The following is a 23,056-nucleotide window of genomic DNA, read 5'->3' on the forward strand; positions in this document are numbered from 1 at the left end:
TTTGAGCTGCCGCAGGAGGGTAAGTGGCAGAGCTGAGCCACAGGGTCGGTGCCTGCAGCCAGCTTGGCGCCATTCCATCCCATCCCTTCCCACTTTATCCCACCCCATTTTATCCCATCCCACCCAATCCCCTCCCATTCCCAGGACACCCTCAGCACCCCCCAGAGCCCTCCCCAAACTCCCCCCAGGACCATCCCAACACCCCCAGACCCTCCCAAGACCTTTTTACGACCCCTCCCCAAAACCCCCCCAGACCCTCCCACGACCCCTCCGCCCCCCCGCGAGACCCCTCTTAGGAGCCATCCGCAACCCCCAGGTCCCCCCACAACGCACCAGGACCCCTCCCCAGACCCCCCAGACCCTCCCAAACCCCCGGACCCCTCCAAAACCCCCCCAGACCCTCCCCCGCCCCCCCCCCCCGATCCCCTCTCAGGCCCCGCCCGTTCCTGTCCCGAGCCCGGCGGGTCCCGGCGGCGGCGGGGGAGGGAGGGCCGCTTCCGGCTCGCCTCTGATTGGCTGGGGCGGCACGGGGGAGGCGGGCGTAGCTGAGGGGAGCGATGCTGTGAATGGTTATTTCGGGGACTTGCAGGGCGGTGGTTGGTTGGTTCGGGGCGGGGCGTTTTGCCGTTCTTGAGAGTCCGCGCGCGCGGCAGAGGCCGGAGATTGTGAGGGGAGAGCGGAGGTGAGGTGGGGACGGGGGGAAACTGGGGCGGTTTGGGGCAGGTCTGAGGGGAAATTGGGAGTTTTTGGGGGCAACGACGGGAAACACAGGGGTGTGCGATGGGTTTGGGGTGAATGAGGGAGTCTGAGGGGGCTTTGGTTGGTCAGAGGGAGCTTTAGGGAGGTTGGGGGGGAGCTTGAGGCGGTCTGGAGCGTTCTTAGATGGGTTTAGGGGGATCTCAGAAGGATTGGGCGGGTCTGAGGGGATTTTGGGGGATTGTGAAAGGAACTGGGGTGTTGTGAGGGCATCTGGGGGGTTCTGAGGTGGCTCTAGGGGTAATTTTGGGGAGTCTGTAGGGGATTTCATAGAGTTTGGGAGGGGTCTGAGGGGGATGTGGGGCATCCTGATGGATTTGGAGGGGGTCTCAGGTGGGTCTGGGGTGAATTTTGTGGGGAAATGGGGGGGTCTGAGAGTCCTGGGGAGGTTTTTGGGGTCCAGGGTGGTTCTGGGCCGACACTGGGGGACTCTGGGGGGTTTGGGGTTCCTGGACGGGTCCCGGGGGAAGATTTGGGGGTCTCGGGGGGTCCCAGGCCCACCCTGAACCGGGGTCTGGGGGTTTCGGGGGGAGGGGGCACAGCAGGGGTTTCCCCCCCACCCTCCAATTTTTGGGGGGGTCTCCCATGGTGCCCCCTCCCCAAAAAGCTCCGAGGGCCCCCTGAAGTGGCTCCTGTTCCACCCGCCGGTGCCCCCTGATCCAGGACGGCCCCACTGACTCTGGGGGGCTTCTGGGGGATTTTAGGGTTTTGAGAGGGTTTTTGGGGATTTCAGAGTTGCTATTTTGGGCTTTGTGGGATTTTTTGGGGAGTTTAGGTGAAATTATTGGGATTTTGAGGAGAATTATTGGGTTTTGGGATGGTTAGAGGATTTTGGGGGGTTTTGGATTTTGGGTGTTTTGTTGAGGTTGTAGGGGTTTTTTGGATGGGGAGGGGATTTATTGAAATTTTTGGGAGTTTTTTATAATTTTGGTGAGTTCCACTGGGATTTTTGGAGATTCTCTGGGGGTTTTGAGGGTTTTCTTGTGACTTTTGGGGATTTTGTGGGGTATTAGTGGAATTTTAGGGTGGCTTTGGGGCATTCCATGGGAGTGGGGAAGGGCTGAGATGCACCAAAATCTCCTTGAAACCCCTGAAAATCCCAATAAAACCCATTAAATCCCAATTAAATCTCTCAAAATCTCATTAAAACACCCTAGAATCCCAATAACAGCCCACAAAATGTTTTGAAATCCCAATAACCCCAAAAATCCTGATTAAACTCCGCAAATCCCCCAAAACTGTTCTCAAAACCAAAAAACGTCCCACAAAATCTCCCCCAAATCCAAAGAAATCCTGGCAACACCCAAAAAACCTCACTAAACCCTCCAAATCCCACCAAAAATCCAAAACCCCCCAAATCCCCAATGAATCCCACTAAATGCCACCACAATTCCAATAAAATCCCCACAAAATCTCCTAAAAAATCCCAATAAAACCCCCAGAATTTCTGAGAATCCAAAAAATCCCAACAAAATCTCAGTAAAATCCCCAAAATTCAAAAAAAGCCACAAAAAATTCAATAAACCCCCAAACACCCCAAGAAAAACTCCCCCTCAAACTGCCAATAGAATCCCCCAAAATCTAAACCCCCCAACATCCACAAAACCAGCCACTCCCAGTCAATCCCAGTATGATTCCAGTTGCTCTCTATGTGATCCCAGTGTAACCCAGCATGGACTCAGCTGCTCTCACTGTGATCCCAGTGTGATCCCAGTTGCTCCCAGCATAATTCCAGATGTTCCCAGTTCCTCCCATTATGATCCCAGTTGCTCCAAGAATACTCCCAGTCCCTCCCAGCAGGGTCCCAGTTGTGCCCAGTTGCCTCCAGGGTAGATTCAGTTTCCCCCAGCATCGTCCCAGTTGCTCCCAGCATGATCCCAGCTGTTCCCAGTGTGGTTCCAGTCCCCCCACTATGGTTAGAGACACTCCCAGTTTGTTTTAGTTACCTCAGAATGGTCCCAGTCTTGCCCAGTTACTCCCAGTTTCCTCTAGCATAATCCCAGTTTCCATCTGTTGCTCAAAGGGTGGCCCCAGTTGCTCCCAGTATGATCCCAGTTGCCCCAGTTATAGTCTCAGTCCTCTCAGCATGGTTCCAGTTCCTTCCAGCTGTTCCCAGTTGCTCCCAGTATGTCACATTTTCCTCCCAACATGGCCCAGTAGCTCCCAGCAAGCCCCAGTCAGGTTCCATTCAAACCCAGTATAGTCCCAGTATGAGTGTAGCCACTCCAGTATGAACCCAGTCACCTGCAGTCTAATCCCAGTGTCTCCCAGTCACTCCCAGTTTGATGCGAGTGCCCCCAGTGTGATCCCAGTTGCTCCCAGCATGGGCCCAGCTGTTCCCAGTGTGGTGCCATCACTCCCCTGTTGTTACAGACACTCCCAGTGTGGTCCCAGTTGAACCCAGTCACTCCCCTGCTCTAGTCCCAGTCACTCCCCAGATGATCCCAGTCCCCCCAGTATGGTCCCACTCACTCCCAGTTGCTCCCAGTGTGGTCCCAGTTCTCGCCAGCATGGTCCCAGTTGTTCCAGTCATTCCAGTATGGTTCCAGACACTGCCAGTATATCCCAGTTGTACCCAGCATGTCTGTAGCCATTTCCAGGCACTGCCAGTGGCCCCAGTAAGGTGTTAGTTCTCCCAGTATGATTCTCCAGTCATGCCCATTGTATCCCAGTTGCCTCCGGCATGCATCCAGTCCTTCCCAGTTCCTCCAGTTTGCTTGCAGCATCATCCCAGTTTCCCTCAGTTGCTCCCAGTAGCCCAAAGTGTGATCCCAGTTGCTCCCTTTCAACCCCAATAGGATCCCAGTAAGCTCCAGTTTGATCCCAGTCACATGCCAGTCCTCCCAGTGTTGTGCCAGTATAATCCCAGTTCCTTCCAGTCTCTCCCAGTATGGTCCCAGCTGCCTCCAGCATGGTTCCAGTTGCTTCCTGGATCAGCCCAGTCAGTCCCAGTATGATGCCATTTGCTCCCAGCGTGCTCCCGGTCAGGCCCAGTATGGGGGATGATGTGCAGGGTGTGTTCCCAGTCACTCTCAGATACTCCCAGTATTAGTCCAGTCCCTCCCAGTATGATCCAAAGGTGAGCCCAGTGTGCTCCCAGTCCCTGCCACTATGAACCAGTTGTGCTCCACATGGTTCCAGTTGCTCTCTTTCACCTTCACTTTTGTTCCAGTCACTCCCAGTATCTCCCAGTGTGTCCCAGTTCCCTCCAGCATGTTCCCAGTCACTCCCAGTTGCTCCCAGTTGGGTTTTTGGGGAGATGTTTGGAGAATGAAGCAGTCCAAGGCTGAGCGGAAAAGGCCCCTTGGGGGGACATGGGGGGGTGCCAGTGGCGGCTGCCGGCAGAGGCAGCCTGGAGGAGCAGAGCCCTGTGTGCCCCAGGAGCCCAAAGTGGGGAGCCCAGAGAGGGGGAAGCGCCGCCATGGGCGGGAGCCTCAAGAGCCTGGAGAGGGGCAGGGGGGACTCCTTGGAGCCGCTGCAGCCCAGAGCAGAGAACGAGGGGAGAAGGGAGCCCAAACAGCCCCGGCATCCCGGAATGGGGAGAGCGAAGAGGGGGGAGCTTTTGGCATTGCTGGGACTGCCAGCAGCCTGGGCAGGGTGGGCACCGAGCACAAGGGGGACCCTGAATCCAAGCATGACCCCAGCAGCTGGGACAGGGGGAACCCCCGAACACCAAAGGGGAGGGACCAGGGATGGGGAACTCCTGGGAGGCTTTTCCATGGCTGAATCTTGGTGTTTGGGAGGTTTTTATGAAGCTCAGATGGCCAGTGACTTGTAGAGATGGACTTGGGCAGAGGGAACTTCAAACTCAATGTGCCTATACCTTGTTGTCCTCAAACCAGGATTTCCCATTCGCAGTGCTTGGGAGGCTGCGAGGAAGAGGAAGATGCCCCGGGACACTGATGCAGGTGAGGAGGAAGTCAGTGCCTCTTTCCCCTCTGTGCTGCTCCCTCTCCCAGCCCAGCACGGCCCCAGCTGCAGCTCAGCCCTGGGGGAATCTCCTTGCCCTTGCCTGTGGCACGGAGGCAGATCCCATCCTGTCCTTGTCCTTCCTCCCCCAGAGCAGGAGCTGAGCATGGAGAGCAGGGAGGACAAATGCCCGTGGCAGAACCTGGTGGAAGAGGCCGTTTTGAGCGGCTCCACGGCGCAGGAAGCCAACGGGGAGGAAAAGCCCCGGAGATGCCGCACAAGGAGGGGCTGCAAACGCAGCTGGCGGGGATCTGAGGGGGAAAGAGCCAGCCTGGGCCGGGAAGGCGGCTGGAGATGGAGCCAGAGCTCGGAGCTGGTGCTCCATGAGCAGCTCCATGATGGGGAGAAGCCCCACACCTGCTTGGAGTGTGGGAAGAGCTTCAGGAGGAACTGCAACCTGATCAGGCACCAGAGGACCCACACTGGGGAACGGCCCTATGAGTGTGATCAATGTAGGAAGAGGTTTAAGAGCAGCTCCAATCTCCTCGATCAGCAGCACACGCACAGAAAGGAGAGGCCCTTCCGCTGCCCCGACTGCAGGCAGGGCTTCAGGTACAGCTCCTGTCTTGTTGTGCACCGACAAACCCACACTGGGGAGAGGCCCCACGAGTGTGAGGAATGTGGGAAGAGCTTAAGCCATAGCTCCCAACTGATCCGCCACCAAAAGATCCACACGGGGGAGAGGCCCTACGAGTGTTCCAAGTGTGGGAAGGGTTTCGGATCAAGTCAGATCTCCTCCGGCACAATTGCATTCACACAGAGGAGAGGCCTTTCCAATGCCCCGGTTGTGCGAAGGGATTCCAGCACAACTACACAACTACACCCTCATCAAGCACCGGCACATCCACACTGGGGAGAGGCCCTACGAGTGTCCCCAGTGTGGGAAGAGCTTCTCCAGCAGCTCTAACTTGACCCAACACCAACGGAGGCACCGGTAAGGGAAGCCCTGTGAGTGCCCCGAGTGCGAGAAGAGCTTCGTGCGCTGCTCCAGCTCCATCCCCCACTGGAGGAGGCACTTTGGGCACAGTCCTGGTCACTCACATTCCCTCTGATCCGTTTTGGGAACACACCTGGCTGCTTCTCCTTTTGGTTTGGCTTAAATTTTTTTCTCTTCTCCATGTCTTTGCGCTCCAAAAGCCAAGAGGGATCAATCTGTCACCTCAAAACCACTCAAATTCCAATGAAAACAACTGCATTTTAACCCAACAGGGCTCAATCTCACCTCAAATTGCTGGTTCCCGCCTGACAAAAACTCAATCCTGTGCCAGACTCACTCCATTCCACAGCCACCAGGGTGAGTTGGGGCTGGGAGGTGATTGGTAGAAGTGGGATCCCAATTTGGAGCAGTGGGATGGGGATTGTGTGGGGTGGCTGGGTGGGATGTATTTGACAGCAAATAAAACTTTCAGAGTTACTGATTTCTGTCCCATTCATTTTCAGTCACTTCTGTGTGCAGAGTGCAGCCTTCTCAGCTGTTTCAATTCCTATAAAAATCTCATTTTTTAAATCATCTAACCCAAACAATTCAAAAGCCAATATCCAAATAAAACCACGCACCCGAAATTAGAATTTTGAAAAAGAAAATTATTTTTTAGAGTACTTAAGGATGTTGATAAAGTTTAATTGTTTGGTTCAAATGTGTGAGAAATTATAGTGGTGTTTGGTTTTGTGTTTAGTATATTTGTAATAGGAATTTTTTTTACTAAGGTGTGTTAGATTCTATGATAGTTTTTTAGATATTTTTTATCTAAAGTATATTGGTTACTGAGTTAAAACTTACAAAAGGTATTTCTTTGTATATAATTGGTTTATTTATATTTTTTGGTAATGTTATATTAATAGTTTACTGTTGTTTTGACTTGAATCATTATTGGAGTATTGTAAGGAAGAGTTGAAATTATATTTCATTTTTATATTTCATTTTTATTCTGATATATTTAATTTTAATTATAATTTCTTGATTTTTAATTTATTATAATTTGCTGAGAGAATAGGAAGGAAGTTCAAGGGCAGGAACACTTTTTCCTGGCTGGGAACTGGAATTCCAGACCCTAGGAGTGTGTGCTGGACCACACACACTGCAATCAAATATGGACTGGGATCAAATATGGACTGGGATCCTATGGGTCAGGACGGCACAGAATGGGACCATAGGGATCGGGACCACACAACTTGGGATAAACTGGACTGCGATCAAATATGGGCTGGGACCATATGGAATGGGACCATAGAGATCAGGATGAGACAGGCTGGGATAAACTGGGTTGAGATTATACGGACTGGGCCATATGGACTGGGATTGCACAGACTGGGATTGCACAGACTGGAATCACACGGACTGGGAAAAAGCTTTGGCTACCATAGGCTGCCTTTGGCTGCCATGCACGTCGGAAGGCAGCCACATCAAGTTGGCCATGTCCTGTTTGGGGGTCCCATCCCCCTCTTTCCTCCGCTCTCCCGCCCCTTCCCCATCATTCCCCCAGTCCCCAGTCCCCTCCCCCGTTCTTGGTTTTGCGGGTTCCAGGCCTCTCCTGCTCCCTTTGGGGGTCCTGACCCCCCTTTGGGTTAATTTGGGGCCCTGCCCCCTTCTCACCGGGCCCTGCCCCCGCACGCCCCATCCCCATCCCCGGGGTCACTTCCCCCCGCCCCAAATTCCGCTCCTGGCAACTGATGAGTCATCAGCGACAAACGCTCTGATTGGCTGGAAATGGCCCCTGGAGCAGCGGGACAGGCACCTTTGCAGCCTGAGCTGCCCTTGTTCCTCTCTGTCCGTGCCTGGAACACAGCGCGGAGGAGAAGGGCAGCAGGGCCCTGCGTGTCCCCCGGCTCAGGTTTTGCGCCGCTTCAGCTCCACGGAGACGCGGGTCAAGTGAAAAACACAAACAGTTTATTAAGGGAAAGCGAAGGTAAGGGCTGAGCTGGGAGGCAGAAAAGGGGATGGGCAGGGCCTGAGGGCTGCAGGGAAGGAGCTGCCAACAGGGAGAGAGATGGCAGGAGCTGCTGGAGCTTCGCACAGGCTCAGCTGTGAGCAGCCAGAGCCGTGCGTGGAGCTCCAGCTGGTCACTTCTGCTCTGCAGGTGCTCCCATCTTCAATGGGCACTGGAAATCACCGATGGACGCTGGTACATCTCATCCAGCTGATGAACAAAGTCGTGAACATCTTCTTTCAAAGGTCATCTAAAGCAGTTTGCTCATGCATGATGGATTCTAATTTTCCTTCAGGGCTTGAGCTGGAAGATTGGAACAGAGCCATGGTCAGAGGCCAGATTGAGGGAATCCAAGGAAAGCCTCCTGCCAGGACCATCCCAGCCGGCTCTTGCCATGACCAGGAGGGAGCAGGAGACAAGGGCTTCGGCCGGAAGGTGCTGGCCACGGATCCCCCATGTGTTCCTGAAAGCTCTCCGGGCTGTGCCCCTGCCACCCCTGGTCCGCACAGGCAGCAGAGCCCTGCGCAGCCCGGGCACGGATTGTAGCTGCAGGGCCGGCATTTGCAGCGGGCGTGGGCAGCCTCCCAGGCGGCTGCAGGTACCAGAGGCCCGAGAGCTGGGAGCCAGCTCAGCCAGGCAGCGCTGGCCATCAGGCTCACCTCCACAAAGAATGCCAGGGCAGGCAGATGCCAGCGGGGCTGCTTCCCAACGAGCAGGCTGAGCAGGTGCGAGGCCATGAAGGGACACAAGGGGGTCAAGCCACAGTGCATCTCCCTGCCAGGGGAAAAAGGCACCAAGGCCCTGAGCCGGGTGGGCAGACCTCTCCCAGGTGTGGTCTCACAGAGGTCTGATCTTTCCCCAGCACTCTGCAAGGGTACATGGGCCCCTTGGGAGGTGGCTTCTGCTGGGCATCCTCCTCTCCCAGCCTGTTGCAGTCTGCTTGGCCCTCCCTCGCTGACAAGGCCCTCTCGCTTACAGCCCCAGGGACTGTGTGGGCCACTCCGGGCAGGGGGCACAAATGCTGGTGGTGGCAACGGGGACTAGGAGATCTCACCTGGCCAGCAGACCCACTGCATAGTGCTGGGTGTCAGCACAGAGCAGGCTGTCCCAGAGCTGCTTGTGCTCCAGAGCCACCAGCTTCTTGTCAAAGCCCAGGCGGGAGAGCAGAGCCTTCATGGTCTGTGCTGCAAACCTGCGTGCCGAGCAAAGGCCAGGTCACTGGGAGCACTGGCCCTGGCCACAAGGGCGTGGGAAGGACAGGGCGACTGGCACCTGTTGGGCTGGCTGGGGAGGTCGTGTTCCTCCCGGCACGCTCTCCAGAAGCGCTGGGTCTCCGTGTCCTCTGGTCTCTGCTCCGTGGTGGTAAAAATTTGCAAGAACAGAGCCACGGGTAGGTGGGGAGAATGAAGGAGGATTGCGTAGTGCCACTCGGGCATGCTTGCAATCTTCCACAGCACCAGAGTTGCCTGCAAGAGACAAAGCAGCCCGAGGCAGGACTCAGTGCCGAGGTGTCCATGAGGCAGGGCCTGAGGGGAGAGGCAAGGGGAGCACCTGGCCTGCTGCCCCTAGCCCAGCTTTCAGCCCAGGCAGGGAGCTGCAGGCTGGGGAGAGCATGGAGAGCTTCTGAGAAGGTGACCTGGAGGGTGAGCATAGGCCAGCTCCAGAAACTCACAGCCAGGGCAAGGATGGCCTTCTTGTCCCCGCTGCAGAGGAAGCCGCCGTACGGTGGCTGCTCCTCTATCGCAGAAAGCAGCACTAGAAGCACCTCCTCCACGGCTGCTTCTGAGGTCCCCACGGCTCTCCAGATCAGTGCAGCAGTTCTGTGGGACCAGAGCTGTGCGTCAGTACCAAGCCCTGTGCAGCTGCATGGGGCCGCGAGGGAGCATGGCAGCAGGCTCAGGAAACAGAGGGGCCCGAGGGTGCCAGTGCTCTCCGCCTGTCTGGCAGAGCCCGCTGGACAGGCTGTACAGGGCAAGGGGCCCTACGGGCCGGTGAGCACCGAGCTCTCGAGGCAGTTGTGCCCCGTACCTGTCACACGTTGGGGCACAGCGCAGGAGGCTCATCACCACGGGGGCAGGGTGTTCTTCAGTCAGGCTGACAATGGCCATTTGCAGCCCGGCATCCACAGACTCACGGGACGTGAGTCTCTGCAGCATGGCACTCACCACAGCTTGCACCTGGAGGAAGCAGCATGGGGAAGACTTGGAGTGCTGTCCAAGGCAGCAACTTGCCCAGCTTCCCCCAAGAAGTGCTTGCCTTCCCAGCACACTGGGATGGGGCTGAGGGGGCCCAGCGAACATGGCTTGAGGGGCCACGTTATCCTGGGAGGCCTTCAGCCCTGGCCCCAGACTGCTGCAGAGAATAAAAACCCTTCTGGAATAACTCCAGAGTGGGTCCAGCACTCACAGTGAGCGTGGGCATGGCCTCAGTCTCTGGGATGCCCTGTGGGATGGTGTTGGTGGTGGCCATCCCCTCCGTCAGGGCCATGTCAGCCTCCTCGCAGCCCTCATCCGTTTCCCAGTCGGAGCTGGTAGCCAGGTCAGAGGAGGCTGTGCTGGCAGCAGCCTCTGCCCACAGCTCGCTGGGCCTTGGGTCGGGCTCGGCCTTGCCCTTGGGTGTGGAGCCGCTGGCCTTTGTGTGCTGAAGGCGGAGGAGCCTCCGCAGTGTCTGCAGCAGAAGGAAGGGCGGGAAGAAAGGGACGTTCCATGGCCTGCTCCAAGCGCAGGGCCCGGCCGAGCAGTGCCAGCAGGCCCAGCCCAGGGGGGATGGCTGCAGGTACCTGTGCTGCTCTGTGGAAGAGGTCACGGCTGGGCTCCTGCTCTTGAGTTGGGTCCCTGGCTGCATCTGTTAAAGAGCAAGCGCATCCAGAGCTAAGGGGCTGCGGGAGAGGCTGGAGAACACAGCCCAGCGCTGCGCTGCCCAGGCAGGGAGAGCTCCACGGGAGCCCAGGGGATGGAGCACGGCCATTCAGGGGAGCAGCCCCGGCCCCTGTCCCATCCCGTCCATGGGCATGTCCACAGGGATGGGATGGGATGGGATGGGATGGGATGGGATGGGATGGGATGGGATGGGATGGGATGGGATGGGATGGGATGGGATGGGATGGGATGGGATGGGATGGGGCAGGGCAGGGCCAGGCCAGCTGCAGGCACCAGCCCAGCAGCCCAGCTCCACCACTCACCGTCCTGCAGCATCTGCAACTGCTCTGGCTCTGCAGGCTTCTGCGCTGGGGCAGCTGCAGGGCCTTTGCTTTTCTTGCCCCCAAGCCCCTTGAACAGACTGAGCAGTCTGCCCACTATCCTGCTGTCTAACCTTTCAAATGCCTTGGCAAAGGCCTGAGTAACCAGGGGCTGCAGTCTTGCCTTGAAGGCATCTGCAACAGAGGAGCCTCAGGAAGACTACAGGACAGCAAGTCCTGCACTCGAGGGCTCCTGCCACAATGACAGGAGACTCCTGGTGAATGATGGAGGTCACCAAGTCCCACGGCCTGGCCACGAGGGCACCAGCCGCAGGGATGGGAGATGCCTCGGAAAAGCTCCGAGTCACCAAATGCCGAGGTCTGGCCGTGAGGCCAGCCGCAGGAGGAATGCCTTGGAAAAGCTCCAGGTCAGCAGCCAATGAGCCAGCTGTGGGGCGACAACTCACAGCACCGCTCTGTCACCTCCTGTCCCATCGCGTGCACTGAGCACTGTGGTGTGGCCGTGTGGCTGCCAGCCCCTATGTCAGCGCGTGCCACAAAGGGCTGCTAAGACACGCTGTCCCTTTCGGTTCCACAGGGAACCTGCTGCACTGTGTCACAAAGGGACATGCTGCCACGTGCCCCGGGGCCACCCCCTCCCCACCCAAGGTGCCCCTGCTTGGAAGGAATCCATGGCCCCGAGTGTCTAACACAGCCCTGGACACACCACAACCCGCCAAGTGCTCAGGGAAGGACTCTCCACGGTGCCCGCACAGCCCAGCTCACTGCCGGCCCTGCAGCAGAGCAGCTTCCAGCAAGCAAGGGGCAAACGCATCTTGCCAAGAGTTAAAACACAGCAGATAGGAAAGATGGCATGAATGTGTGCATAAAGGCCTTTGAATTCACAGCTCTCTGAGAGGCATTTCGGGCTCTTGGCTGGACAGAGATGATCCCTCTCTGTCCTGTGCTCAAAGCAGGGGACACACCCTGCCGCTGGTGCTTGCCTTGGTCTCTGCAGGCCCAGGCAGATGCCAAAGCTGTTCTTCACAGCCTTCTCCCTTGCCACGCCCCTCTGCCAAGTGCAAGGGGCCTCAAGGACGGAAAGGAGCGCAGGGAGCAAAAGGGAGACAGCTGCACCTACCTCACTGGGGGCTCCTGGGGAAGCACTTTGCTTGAGAAGCAAGCCCCTCTCTTCCAAAGGCATTTCCCCAAATGTGTCCATTTCCCGGGGAACACCAACGCACACTTAAGAAACCCTGGCAAGGCTCTATTACTTCTGCACCTTGTAGCACAGGCACTCCAGCTCGAGCTCATCTTCCTTCTCCTGAGCCTGTTTCCTCGTGTCCATTGTGGCACACAGCCATGGGCCCCCTAAAAACAAGAACTGCCTGCTGTCCCTTCAAGTGCCCGAGCTCCTGCCCACGCTCACAGCAGCAAAACCAGGCTGTTCCCAGGCAGGGAGCGGAGCCCTGTTCCCACAGGAAGCTCTTGTGAGCCCCTTCCCCACTGTGCACGCAGCACTTCTGCCTGCCTGCCTGCCCAGAACGCTCTTGGCACAGCAGAGCACAAGCTGGCCGGCTCTGGGCTCAGCACAGCCCAAACACAGGCACGGGAAGACACAGCTGCGGCTGTTTTGCAGCCATGCCCCAGAGGGATGGGAAGGGGCCCCTGCCTCTGGTCTCACTGCCCTCTTCCTGTCCCTGTGTAGGGATGGAGCATTGCTGTGCTTTCAGGAAGCTCTTTGTGGAAACTTCTGCCATTGCAAGCTCCTTTGCCCTCCGTGGATGCCTGCACTGGAATCCCTCACGGCTGGGTTCAGAGCACACTCAAGCTGGCTCTTCTACAACTCAGGGTCCTTGTCCCATTCAGCGTGCTCAGCACGCCCTTTAACTCCACGCTGCTGTGCAACTGGAGCGGCGGGACAGGCACCTTTGCAGCCTGAGCTGCCCTTGTTCCTCTCTGTCCGTGCCAGGAACACAGCAGGCAGGAGAAGGGCAGCAGGGCCCTGCGTGTCCCCCGGCTCAGGTTTTGTGTCACTTCAGCTCACGGAGACGCGGGTCAAGTGAAAAACCCAAACAGTTTATTAAGGGGAAGCAAAGGGAAGGGGCGAGCTGGGAGGTAAAATAGGGCATGGCCAGGGCCTGAGGGCTGCAGGGAAGGAGCTGCCAACAGGGAGAGAGATGGCAGGAGCTGCTGGAGCTTCACACAGGCTCAGCTCTGAGCAGCCAGAGCTGTGCCTGGAGCTGCAGGTGGTCCCTTCTGCTCTGTAGATTCTCCCATCTTCGATGGGAACTGGAAATCATCGAAGGAGGCCGGTACAGGTATATCTGATGCAGGAGACAAATGAAGTCCTGCAGATCTTCCTTCGAATTTCATCTGAATCCATGTGTTCATGCAGGATGGGCTCTCGTCTTCCCTGACGGCTTGAAGAGCTGGAAGAGAGAGGAACAGAGCCATGGTCAGAGACCAGATTGAGGGAATCCAAGGAAAGCCTCCTGCCAGGGCCATCCCAGCCAGCTCTTGCCATGGCCAGGAGGGAGCAGGAGACAAGGGCTTTGGCCAGAAGGTGCTGGCCACGGATCCCCCATGTGTTCCTGAAAGCTCTCCGGGCTGTGCCCCTGCCACCCCTGGTCCTCACAGGCAGCAGAGCCCTGCGCAGCCCGGGCACGGATTGTAGCTGCGGAGCCGGGATGTGCAGCTGTGCCCGGCAGTGCTCGCTGCCACGCGGCTGCCCTGACTCACCCTCAGTGAGGACCCGGAGCTCCTCCTGCTGCCCCATCACGAGCACTCCGGCCACCCCTGGCAAGACAGAGCATGTGGCGGCGCCAGGCGGCACAGCTGCCCGACACGGGCTCTGCCAGCCCTGCAGCCGCACGCCCTCCTGGCGGGCAGCGAGCTGCCGGGCCCTGCCGCACGCTGCCGCCCCATCCAGAGGGCACGGCTGCGGGAGGGCGGCGGCAGCAATGCCCAGGGCGGGCGGGGCTGCAGCGGCCCGGGCGCGGCTCCCGCTGTAGCCGGGGCAGCAGCCGGGCCGGGGGCAGGGAGGGGCGCGGGGCTGCCGGCTCACCCATTGACCTGACGGCCGCCTCTCGTAGGGGCCTCTGTGGGCTCTGCAGGTGCGGCAGGGACCAGCGCAGGTGCTCGGCCGCTCGGCTCTCGTCCTGCAGCACTGCGGGGAGCGCCGGCAGGGAAGGCTCGGCGCGGGCTCTGCCCCTGGGCAGAGTACTATACAGTAAACAGTACTATAATGTTAGAAATGAGAAGCATGACTAGGTCATTATTCAAGCAGCAATCAATTTATTAATTATTTTGGTTTACCAAATGAGCAATTGGTTTACCAATTTATGAGCAATACAGCGCTGAGTACAGTGGGGGAAGTTTTCCCTCCAACTGCACACGGATAGTTGAGGCTTACCAGTATTTACAGAGGCACTCCTAAGCTTTCTCAGCAGTTTCTAGTCCAAATTTTTACTCATCAGTAGTTTCTCTTCCCAATTTTTACATCACAATTCTATACAGTATTGTGATTATTTTTTCTCAGGATGTATCCCAGAAAAGGAATATCCCAGGTGGTGGGGGGTTCCAACTTCTGAACGAAGAAAGAAGTCTCCCAGCTGTTGGGGTCCAGATTCCAGACATGGCTTTACCTTTTGATTGCAAAGACTATAAATCTCACAACAGTGATGTCCAGCTTCCCTTGGTCAAAATTGTTAGTCCTTGCGTTGATATTCATATTCATTTCTCAAGCTGCTTTTCACTGTTTTGTCAAGGCGTAAGATAGGCATATTTCCTTTTTATATATTCTAAAGCTATAGTTTCAAAGATCCTTACTACAAGCAATATTCTGAAATTATACTTCAAAAGGTTATTATTGCAAAACTCTTTAAGTCTTAGCTACAAGCAGAAAGTTCCTGTCAAAAAGCAACATCCGCAAAGCTTTAATTCAAATGCTACTAAATCAACTTAAGACTTATAAAAGCTAATTAGGAACAAAGGATAGGTTCAAAGGCCTTCTTGCATGCTTTACTTTCCACAGTTATATTAGAATTCATCTTTATAAGTGTCCCATGGTTGGTTTCCAAACATAGCAAAATCGCAAATACACACGTTGCCGGCATGTACCAGACACAAAATACAGCTTTGTATTTGACAAAAGGAGAGAAAGGAGAGCGATTTAGAAAGATGCATCACCAATTGCCTAAATTGTTTATCATCTTGCAGATCTGCACTTGCTGGGGAGCCTGATTTTACACCAAGGAACTGGGGAACCATTCCCAGCAATTGGGAAAATCCGAGGTCGTCCACCATTCATAAATGAGGTCTCCAAATGTGCCCCGAAATTTGGTCCAGATCTTCGAGGCCTAAAAGAGCAAGTCCAAGTGACTTGATGATATTTTTAGCCCAGAAAGCCCTGCAGCTGATGGCACACTTCACAATCAGCAGGGGACACAGCTAGGCCAAAGCCCAGACCTCTGCTGGGAGCCTTTCTCCTCAAATACCCTTCAGACAAACCTCCATGCAAGTCAGTCGGGAAAGTTTCTTCAAATGATCCATTTCTGGCACATGACTACACAGGCTTATGGGAAAGATTCTAAAGCAGCTGCTCTGGAGTCAAAGAGCCAGCACTAAGAGTAGTCCTTGTCATCTCTTTGTAGCTAAATCCCACTTTGGGGGATTTGAGGGAATTTGGAACAAGCTAGAGAGCACACCTCTGAGTTTTTTAGATGATGCCATTGCTTTTTCTTCTCTTCTACATAGACAGGAAGGGTGAGTTTGTCTCACATCTGCACTGCATGGCTCACAAGGCCGCAAGACTTGTAGTTACAAGAGCTTTGAAGGATTTCTTGGCCAAGAAGACACTGCCAACAAGGATATTTATGTTTTGCAGCCAGTCCTTCAATATTTCATCTTAGGGGCTCATGCTACAGTGTAAGCTTCCTTAGCCAATCATGTTATGACACACAAACCTACAGCACTGCATCCTAAGCTTCTCGTTTACCATTGTAACTACTTGTATTTTTTCTAGATCTTCAGCCCTAAAACTCTAAACTTTCCTCCACTTCAACCTTCCTCCCCGTGTCTCTGCTATAATAAACTAGAAATCTTCATTCTCGCTTCTAGCACCTAAGTTTGGAAGGCCTTTCCAAGGTCTCCGATCAAATCCTGTGTTTAATTCTAAGCTTTGCTGACAAGAGCAAAGGTCTGAGATTTCCCTGCATTTGGGTTTCCAACAACACTGATGCTGTTAGTTCCAGAGTGCCCAGGATCCCTCTTGCAAGTCAGCTCTGGCAGGAACAAGGCGGCTGCCGGGGGGCTGCTTGTGGCCTCTGACAGCCCATTGCTCAGGGCTTGCCAGCGCCCCAGCCCCTCAGGGGCTGCCCCAGCCCGGCCAAGCTGCCCGGCAGCAGCTCCGCAGCCCCACAGCAGCTCCAGAGCAGCCCCATCCAGAGGCACCTGGGAGCCCTCAGCAAGGCAGCCAGCAGCACCCGGGCAGGAGGATACAGAGGGTGGTTCCTTCCTGGCACAGGGCTTGTGGCCATCTCCAGGCACCACTCTGGCTGGGATGCCTGCAGCCCCGGGCCCTGCCCACCCGCTCTGTCACCGGCACAAAGGCTTCAGCAGTACCACCACAGGACAAGGGGCTTCTGGCCATTTTCCCTTGACCAATGCACGCCTGGGCAGCTGGCTGAGCCAAGGTACCTTTCTCCCCCTCTTCCCCTATGCCCTGCAGACCCTGGGTAGCAAAAGAAAGCTCCTGGGAGTCTGTGTATTATAACACACTCTATATTCATATACTAAAGAAAAAAAAAAAAACCAAAAAGAAGAAAAGAACAATCTTAAAGAAATGGAAAATTCCTGCTGGCTCAGGTGGCCCCAGCAGACAGAGCCTCTGGCATCAGCTCTCTGCAGAGCTGCAGCAGCGCAGCCAGCCGAGCCCCGACAGACGAGGCCGTGTCCTCCATGTCCTGCAGAGCTGATCTTGCAGCCTCTGGAAGAGGGAATATCGCTCCCTCTGCAGTGCCTGGAGGCCATACAGTGTTTCTAGTGCCACGTCCGATACGGCACTGCTGATGTCCTCTGTCAGAAGTTCAAGGGCTGCAAGAGAGAGGGACAGAGCCACGGTCAGATCCCGGATCTGCGGGGAGCCGTGGAGAGACCCCTGCCAGGGCCATCCCAGCCGGCTCTGGCCATGGCCAGGAGGGAGCAGGGACCAAGGGCACCGGCCCGAAGCTGCTGGCCACGAATCCCCAAGGTGGCCCTGAAATCTCTGTGTGCTCTGCCCACGCCACCCCATGTCCGCACAAGGAGCAGAGCCCTCTGCAGCCGGGGCAGGGCTTGCAGCTGCCCCGGCAGCCCCCGCTGTCAGCCCACTGCCCTCACTCACCAGTGCAGATCAGCTGCAGCTCTTGCTGCTGCCCCCTCAGGCGCCGTCCGGCCATGCCTGTGAACACAGAGCCTGTCACGGCCCCAGCGGCACAGCTCCATGCCAGCGGCGCTGCCGGCGCTGTGGCCACACGGGCTGCTGGCCCGGCAGGGCTCAGCCCGGCCCTTGCCGCACGCTGCCGGCCCAGGGCACGGCTGCCAGAGGGCGGCAGCAGCAATGCCCAGGCCAGGCGGGGCTCCACGGACATTACAGAGTGGCAGTATGACATCACAGAGAGGGTTCTGTGATATTACTGACGGGTTATGACATCACAGAGGTTGCTGTGACATCACAGAGTAGGGTATTAGGCCATACTGCAGACTCTACTATCATGGAGGGTGGCTCTGTGACATCAGAGAGTGGGTTGTGACATCACTGTGTGTGTGAGTGACATCACAGAACAGGCTGTGACATCCCAGGACTGTGACATCATTGTGTTCCTTTGTGATATCGCAGAGCTTTCTGTGACATCACAGCACAGCTGTATGACATCAAAGAGGGATATGCCAGTGTTGGCTCTGTGAAACAGGATGGCTTTGTGACATTCCACAGTGGGCTGTGGACATCCCAGGAGGCTGTGTGACATCACAGGTGGCTTTGTGACATCACAGATGGCTGTGTGACATCACAGGGGAGCTCTGCGACATCACAGGGACTGTGTGACATCACAGGGGCTGTGTGAGATCCCTGGGGCGGTCACTCTGCCCCGGCCCACCTCACAGTTCTCTCAGAGCAGTCCAACCCTGCTCGTGCACAGCAGGGTCCCCTGTCCCCCCGGGTACCCCCGCCCCTGGCCCCGCAGCCTCCCCCAGAGGATTTTTCCACGAGATCGACCCCAGAGCCTGAAACGGGGACGGGGGGCCGGGGCCCTGGGGGTGGCACAGGGGGACAGGGACCCCCCGACAGCGTCCCCGTGTCCCCCAGGGCCAGAGCCTGGGACAGGGCTCCTTTACCCTGCTACCAACGAGGCCTTGAGAGCGCTGAAAAAATCCCCAGCAAGGGATCAGCAAAAACCAGACTGAATATAAAGGGACAGCAGCATAGATTTCCGTGGCAAGAGTCACTCTGCTGGTGACTGGACACTTCAGGCACACCAAGGAAACAAAGCAACAACAAAACCAACCAAAATCCAGGCAATCAAACCACAAATTAACTAAGAACTTTCAAAATTTGTGCACCTGAATGTGTGCCTAAAGGACAGTGAGGGCAAGGATAAAATGAATGCAGCCTAAAAGCTAAACAGAACTCAAATTTAACAGGCCTTGATTGATACCTTAGACTTCAGTATTTAGCAAAATAACAGCACTTGACAGTACTTAATCTTACTTATAACCTAGGACTTAATGATTTTACAGTGGAAAAACACTTAACAATATTCAGCTTAGCTTATAACTTATGTTAAACTTCACTACTTAGCAAAAGAAAAACTCCTAGTAGCATTTAACTTAGCTTACAGTTTTTGACTCACCCTTACCTACAGGCCTGACTGGCTCAGCTATCCAAGGCACTCAGACCCCTCAGAGAGCAGCATTTCTGCCACATTTCCCCAGCACAGGCACTCCTGTGTGCACACAGACACCAAGAGTCAGTGCAAGGCACCTGTGAGCAATTCCCCTGAGGGCAGGCAATGCTCACTGTGGATCCTTTGGCATCTCCCCAGCAAAGGGCAAAGGGTTGAGCCTGAAGGAGTGGGGGGATCGGCCCAGGCTCCGAGAGTTCCCGGCTGGGAGAGGCCCCACTCAGAGGGAGTCGCTGGCCCAGGAGAGCTCCAAGGGCTCCTTTTGGAGCGCTGTTTGTGGGGCCCCAAGAGAGGGGCTTCAGTCCCAGCAATGGTTCATCCTGGCCACACTTGGCACCAACAGCTTTCTTTGGCAGTGTGAGAACAGGGATCTTGTGCCACTGAGGGAACAGAAACAGGTCCCAGGGCTGCTGCTAAAGGAACCAGGAGCTGGTTGGGCAGCAGCAGTGCCTGGAGCAGACAGTGTTTGTGATGAGCTGCAGAGGAGCTGAGCCCAGGGGCTGTTGGCCAAAGCTGAGGCCCTCAGGAGGGGGAATGCAGCAGTACAGGGCCATTGAACCAAGGGACCATTGTGACACTGTGGGGCCCTGTGAGAGCAAGGGACCATTGTGACACTCTGGGACCTCATGGAACCATGGAGACCACGGTGACATTGCTGGGCCCCATGGAACTAAGGGGACAGTACTGACACTGTGTGACTCCATGGAATGTAGGGATTATTGTGCCACTGAGGGGCCCCATCAAACCAAGGGTCCATTGTGACACCAAGGGTCCATGGAACTGTGGAGACCATTATGGCACTTTGGGGTGTCATGGAAACAAGGGGCCATTGTGACACTGTGAGACCCCATGGAACCAAATGTCCACTGTGACATTGCAAGGCCTCATGCAACCATGGAACCATGGAAAGATCATTAAGTCATTTCACAGCCTCATGGAACCAGGGAGCCATTATGACACTGAGGGGACTCTTGGAATCCTGGAGACCATTGTGACACTACGACGCCTCATGGAATAAGCAAAGCATTGTGACACTGTGCGGCACCACAGAACCAAGGAGACTATTGTGACACTGTGGGGTACCATGAAACAAGAGGCCTTTGTGACACTGCAGGGCTGCATGGAACCAAGGGGCCATTGTGACATTGTCAGGCCTTCTGTCATCAGTGTTCCTGGGTCCCTGTGGTTCCATGAGGCCCCATGATGTCTCAAGGATCACTGGATACCACAAGGCCCTGAGGTATCCCAAAGGATCCTTGTTTCCAACTGGTCTCACTGAGTCAAAAGGGACTCTGGATTCCATGAGAACCCACAGTGTCACAGTGTCCCTTTGGTTCCATTTCATCCCGTAGTGTCACAAGGATTCCTGGGAACCATGAGGCCCTGAGGTATCACAATGGATGGTTCCATGAAGCCCCAGAGTTTCACAGTCTCCTCTTGGTTCCATGGAGGCCCATGGTCCCAAAGGAGTCTCTGGATTCTACAAGACCCTGGAGTGTCACACGGCCGCTCTAGTCCCATGAGGGTTTGCAGTGTGACAATGTCCCCAGGAGACACTGCAGTGTGACAATGTCCCTAGGAGGCCCTGCAGTGTCACAGAGGAGCAGCACTGGAGTGGGCAAAGCACCAGGGGAGGTTTGGCAGTGTTCCCGTGTCTGTGACACAACAGTGGTGGCAACATCAACGTTCCCCTCTCTATGATACCACAGCGGTTCAAGACTGAGCATTGCCCTGTCTGTGACACCACAGGGGTGGCAGCCACAGTGTTCCCCACTCTGTGACACCACGGCTCTGGCAGGACCATGTCCCCCTCTATGTGACACCACAGCAGTGACAATTCCAACGGTCCCCTCTCTGTCCCACCACAAGGGTGGCAATTCCTATGTTCTCCTCTCTGTGACACCATAGCTGTGGTAGCTCTAAAATTCCACTCTCTGTGACACTACAGCAGTGGCTGCCCTAAATTCCTTCTCTGTGACACCACAATAGTGAGAGCCACAATATTCTCCTCTCTGTGACACCACAGCGGTTGCAGCCCCTGTGTTCCTGTCTCTGTGACAACACAGCTGTGCCATCCCTCTTCCCCCTCTCTGTGACACCACAGAGGTGGCACCCCCAGCGTTCCCCTCTGTATGACACCAACACAGTGACAGATCAAATATTCCCCTCTCTATGAGAAAACAGTGCTGGCAGCACCAATGTTCCAATCTCTCTGACACCACATTGGTGGCACACCCAACATTGCCCTGTCTATGAAAACACAGTAGTAGCAGCCCCAACGTTCCCCTCTCTGTGACACCACAGCAGTTGAAGCCACAACTTCCTCCTCTTTGTGACACTGCAGCTGTGGAAGCCCCACGTCCCTCTCTCTCTGGCACCACAGCAGTGGCTGCCCCAACCTTCCCCTGTCTGTGATACCACAGTGGTGGCAGCCCCAAAGTTCTCCCAGTGACACCACCGCTGTGGCAGTCCCAGTGTCCCCTTCTCTGTGGCACCGCAGCAGTGGAAGCCCCAAAGTTCCCCTCTCTATGACACTGCAGGGATGGCCGTCCAAAGTTCTACTCTCTATGGCAGTGCCACAGTGGCAGTTCCAACATTCCCCTCTCTGTGACTCCTCAACATTTGCAGCCCCAGTGTTTCCCTGTCAGTGACACCCCAGTGGTGGCAACCTCAAAGTTCCCCTGTTTGTGACATGACAGCAGTGGCATTACCAATGTCCCCCTGTCTATGACAGCAAAGCAATTGCAACCCCAGTGTTTCCCTGACAGTGACACCACAGAGGTGGCACCCACAGTGTTCTCGTCTCTATGACAGCACCACAGTGGCAGCCCCAACATTCCCCTCTCTATGACACTGCAGAGGTGGCAGCCCCAAATGCTCCCCTGTCTGTGACACCACAGCGGTGACTCCCCCAACATTCCCCTCTCTGTGATACCACTGAGTTGGCAGTCCCAACATTGACTTCTGTATGACACCACAGCGGTGGCAGCCCCAAGATTACCCTCTCTATGTAAAACAGGGATATGAAAAAACAGGGGTAGCAGCCCCAAGGTTCCCCTGTCTTTGAGCCCACAAGGATGGCAGCCCAAACACTCCCCTCTCTATGATACCACAGCAGTGGGAGCCCCAGCATCCCCTGCCTGTGACACCACAGCTTTGACAGCCCCAACATTGCCCTGTCTGTGATATCACAGTGGTGGGAGCTCCAGCATCCCCTGTCTGTGACACCTCAGCTTTGGCAGCCCCAACATTCTCCTCTCTATGACTCCACAGCAGAGGCAGCACCAATATTCTCCTCTCAATGACAAGACAGCACTGGAAGCCCCAGCGTTCCCATGTGTATGATACCACTGTGGTGTCAGCCATAAAGATCCCCTCACTATAGCACCACAGCAGTGGCAGCCCCAGTGTTCCCCTCTCTAAGAAACCACAGCTGTGCCAGTCCCATTTTCCCGGTCTCTGTGACACCACAGTGGTGCTGCCCGAATGTTCCCCACTCTGTGACTCTGCAGCTGTGGCAGCAGCACTAGAACAGAATCAGCATCTGTGGAACACCAGGGGAGCAGGGGAGGAGCAGAGAAGGAGCAGTGGAACAGTGGGAGATGAACAGTGTTGGAGCAGCAGTGGAGCAGCCGTGAAAGAGCAGAGGAACCGTGCTGAAACAGCACAGCACAGCTTCTGAGCAGCAGTGGAGTGAAGCATAGAAAAGGAAGAACAGTGGTGGCACAGGAACTCCAGCCATGGAACAGAGGTGGCACAGGAACTCCAGCCATGGAACAGTGGTGGCACAGGAACTGCAGCCATGGAACAGTGGTGGCACAGGAACTGCAGCCATGGAACAGTGCTGGCACAGGAGCTACAGCCGTGGAACAGTGGTGGCACAGGAACTACAGCCATGGAACCGTGGTGGCACAGGAACTACAGCCATGGAACAGTGGTGGCACAGCCCCACAGCTGTGGAGCAGCGCCTGAGATGCCGAAGCTGCGGGACACAGAGCGGCTCCCAGCGCTGTGTCCTGCAGGAGCCGGCCCCGCACACACCAGAGCGATGCCCCTCAGGCTGAGCCAGAGCTGGGGGCACAGGCAGGAATTGCTGCTGGGCTGTGGAAGGTGTGGATCGAGTGCATTTAATGGTGACCTGGGGATTTGATCCTGCTCATTGCAGCTGCTTTTGTGCTGTCGTGACTGTTCCTGATCATCTGAAGTCATGAACTCAGGAGAAACTTGGGACAAAAGGAATCAAAGTGCCTTCTGTCCTGCTGTCTTGGTTTGGAAAGACAGGA

The 23,056-nt window shown here is 55.8% G+C and overlaps 1 protein-coding gene across 1 annotated transcript in view; it reads left to right on the plus strand.

Moving 5' to 3' along the window:
- The first annotated feature begins 635 nt into the window (after positions 1-635).
- Positions 636-23,056, plus strand: part of LOC132085896 (zinc finger protein 180-like) — a 32,060-nt gene continuing 9,639 nt past the window's right edge. Inside the window, exons 1-4 of the mRNA XM_059491370.1 lie at positions 636-687; positions 4,599-4,664; positions 4,818-5,450; positions 7,803-7,897. Coding sequence (XP_059347353.1) covers positions 4,643-4,664; positions 4,818-5,450; positions 7,803-7,897 — 750 coding nt within the window. The 5' untranslated portion in view covers positions 636-687; positions 4,599-4,642. The remainder of the gene's footprint in view (positions 688-4,598; positions 4,665-4,817; positions 5,451-7,802; positions 7,898-23,056) is intronic.

Source organism: Ammospiza nelsoni, chromosome 33 (assembly GCF_027579445.1).
Source record: "Ammospiza nelsoni isolate bAmmNel1 chromosome 33, bAmmNel1.pri, whole genome shotgun sequence".
NCBI lineage: Eukaryota > Metazoa > Chordata > Aves > Passeriformes > Passerellidae > Ammospiza > Ammospiza nelsoni.